This window comes from Belonocnema kinseyi, chromosome 5, assembly GCF_010883055.1.
Source record: "Belonocnema kinseyi isolate 2016_QV_RU_SX_M_011 chromosome 5, B_treatae_v1, whole genome shotgun sequence".
Taxonomy (NCBI): domain Eukaryota; kingdom Metazoa; phylum Arthropoda; class Insecta; order Hymenoptera; family Cynipidae; genus Belonocnema; species Belonocnema kinseyi.
The window spans coordinates 6,088,764-6,091,544 of NC_046661.1; the positions used below are offsets into that span (position 1 = coordinate 6,088,764).

Here is a 2,781-nt window from a genome sequence, read left to right on the forward strand (position 1 = left end):
GAGTTATACCCCCACCTAGCTCCGCGTTCATCTTCGTCGTGTTTTGTTTCGCGATCTTTCTGAGTATTTTCAGCAGCGATGGCTATATTTCGAGCGGTATTAATCAGATATGTAGAGTGATTCCATATCTCACGCCGAACGGCTGGAGAGGGAATCATTCGAGCGAGATGTAGGGGTATGGCACTACCTTGAGTGGTACTACTTGTAAGGAGTACTGTAATATTATAAGACTGCAATATATATTAATGATAACATTTTTTTATTTATTAAAATTTTTTTTGTTGGGGTTTGTGGAGGCCCCCCAAATGTGGGGGCCCCGGGCCGCGGCCCCATCGGCCCCTTATATAAATCCGGCCCTGGATCTATCAATAAATGTATTCTACGTATCTGTATTCAGTATCCCTCACTTATTCAATTTGATCCCTGAAATCCTGTTTCCTTAGCCCAGAACCGTACGTTCTGCAGAAAAATCAGGAAATATCACAGACCACTATTGTATGTTCCTAATTATCATCCTTGGACGTAACAGTACGTATGTTCATGTTAAAGTGGCAGATATCGTTAAATTTCCAAAATATTAAGTATTTGTAATTATTACAAGTTAAAAAGTTATTGTTTTTGATCTATATAAGCAGTGAAAATGCATATTGTTTCTATATACAGGGTATTCACACTGAGGTTCACCGAAAATTATGCAACTAATGTTATTCCCATGGCCATGTATTCCGGATTCCATACTTTTTAGTGAGTCATAGCGTTGACACCCAGTATATGAATACATTTTGAATTTTTTCTTGCTATCTGGATCAGACTGTAAACATTTTTTAGGCCTTGTCTTTTTATGGAGTAATTTTGGTTCCTTTCCGAAACTTTTAGCCCTACCAAAAACCGAAAGAAAAATAAATTAAAGATAGAACGATACTTTGTCAAATTCTGCATTTCTTTCGGTAAATTTTACAATCCAATAATAATTATTATTGCGTTTTCGGGAACAATAGAATGCTGCACATTAGTGATCTGTAGATAGTTATATTTTCGTTTGAGAACTTACCCTTAGTCAGATATTTGCCTGCACAGGAATATATTTCCGCTGAAAACGCCCATCCAATAGCAAATCATTTTGGCAAAGTACACGGGTATTAAACCTGAAGTTCTTTGCTTTATGGGTAAATATTAACCATTACGCTAAAATTTGGAATCAATCTTTTCTTGGTCATTGGAGAAAAATTCATAGATGGAAGCAACAGAGTTTTGGAATGAAAAACACGGTTCACCCTATAGCTTCTTAAAAGTTTTAATTTTTCAGAGAGGAAGACAGAAGACGGAAGTGAGAACTATGCCAGCCAATCGGTATCTGCTGTGATTATGATGGTGTTTCAATACTCTAATAATCCAGGTATGGTATTTATTATCATTATTAATTATGTAACTCTTCGGGTGTAAAATGCAAGGTGAAATCGATATTTACTAACATTTGTAATAAGATACAAGAACGTTTGCTTTTATCAGTTCTACGACTGCTGAAATATTGTGTTGAATAAGGCATTTCTAAAGAAATGTCTTCCTTCGTAAAAAAAATCAGACTGAGCGTTTAAAAAAAAATTTATTTGTTTTATTTTTAACGCTTAAAAATGTCATTATTCTCTAAAACGACGCAAAATATGAATAGTAGCTCAAAGTAAAACATTGTTTTCCTATATGAAATCTATTAAACTATACTCTTGCTATAGTTTTATTTTGTGTACTTTTAACAATTTCCCCGCAAAAAATGGGATGAATAGACTTCCACTTTCCAAATTTTATAAAAACATGCACTCACAGGATGTTTATCTTGTTTATTTGAACAAAAAAAAAACAAAAAAAGGCCGATAAAAATTGACTAAAATAGCATTTAGTCTAACCAACTTCACCATTTTATTTTAAAAAAATGAGATTTTCAAACCTCAAAAGTTATGTTTCGCTAATCTTATAAATAAAAATCAATTATTCATTTGGAGCTCTGGAATAGTAAGGCCCCACTATGGGCTGTCTACCCCCACTCTACTCTACATCTTGTTATCAGCTAGACAGCATTTGTATCACTACTATGGGCCGACTACAGTCACCTCACCCTAAACCCGTTATCAGGTAGACAAAATTTATATCGATAGAATTAGTCCCTGCTTATGTCTACTAGATTAGATATAGCCGGAGATTGAAGCTCGTCATTAATTTTCATCAGGAGATTTTGTACTTTGTTAAACTTACACAATATTTTACAGGATTGTTTAACTGTATAAATTAATTACTAGAAAAAGGTCTGATTGTTTTTAAATATAAGTTTTTAGAAAAACTTTAAAGCGTTTTTCCCAGAACTCACGTTTCCAAAGTCGGTGCCCCTCCTAACTTCAAAACTACTGCACCGATCCTTTTGAAATTTGGAACACTATTTCTGTACATAATTTACGCGGTAACGCTGGAGAGTTTTTTTCAAATTTATTATTAGTTCTTATTTTACAATAACAAATTACCCGATTTTTTCACAAAAAACGCGTTTTTCACTTCAAAGTGTTCCCAAAAATTGAAAAACTGAAATTTCGAAAAACCCTCGCAGCGTTACTTGGGAAAAGCAATTATCAAACGAAAAAACTTTGATTTTTTTATTTGTGATGTTGCAGCACCGAGTTATGAGGGGCACCGTAATTCTACAGTCTGTCAAGTTAAAGCGTGGGTGGCTTTACTCGCAGTCGGTAAGGTGTATCGACATGATTTTGGTGTCAAAATATTAAGAAGAGCTCCCTC

The 2,781-nt window shown here is 34.4% G+C and overlaps 1 protein-coding gene across 1 annotated transcript in view; it reads left to right on the forward strand.

Moving 5' to 3' along the window:
- Positions 1-2,781, forward strand: part of LOC117172902 (protein unc-79 homolog) — a 1,455,529-nt gene that overhangs the window by 378,144 nt on the left and 1,074,604 nt on the right. Inside the window, exon 6 of the mRNA XM_033361197.1 lies at positions 1,307-1,396. Within this exon, the coding sequence (XP_033217088.1) occupies positions 1,307-1,396 (90 nt within the window). The remainder of the gene's footprint in view (positions 1-1,306; positions 1,397-2,781) is intronic.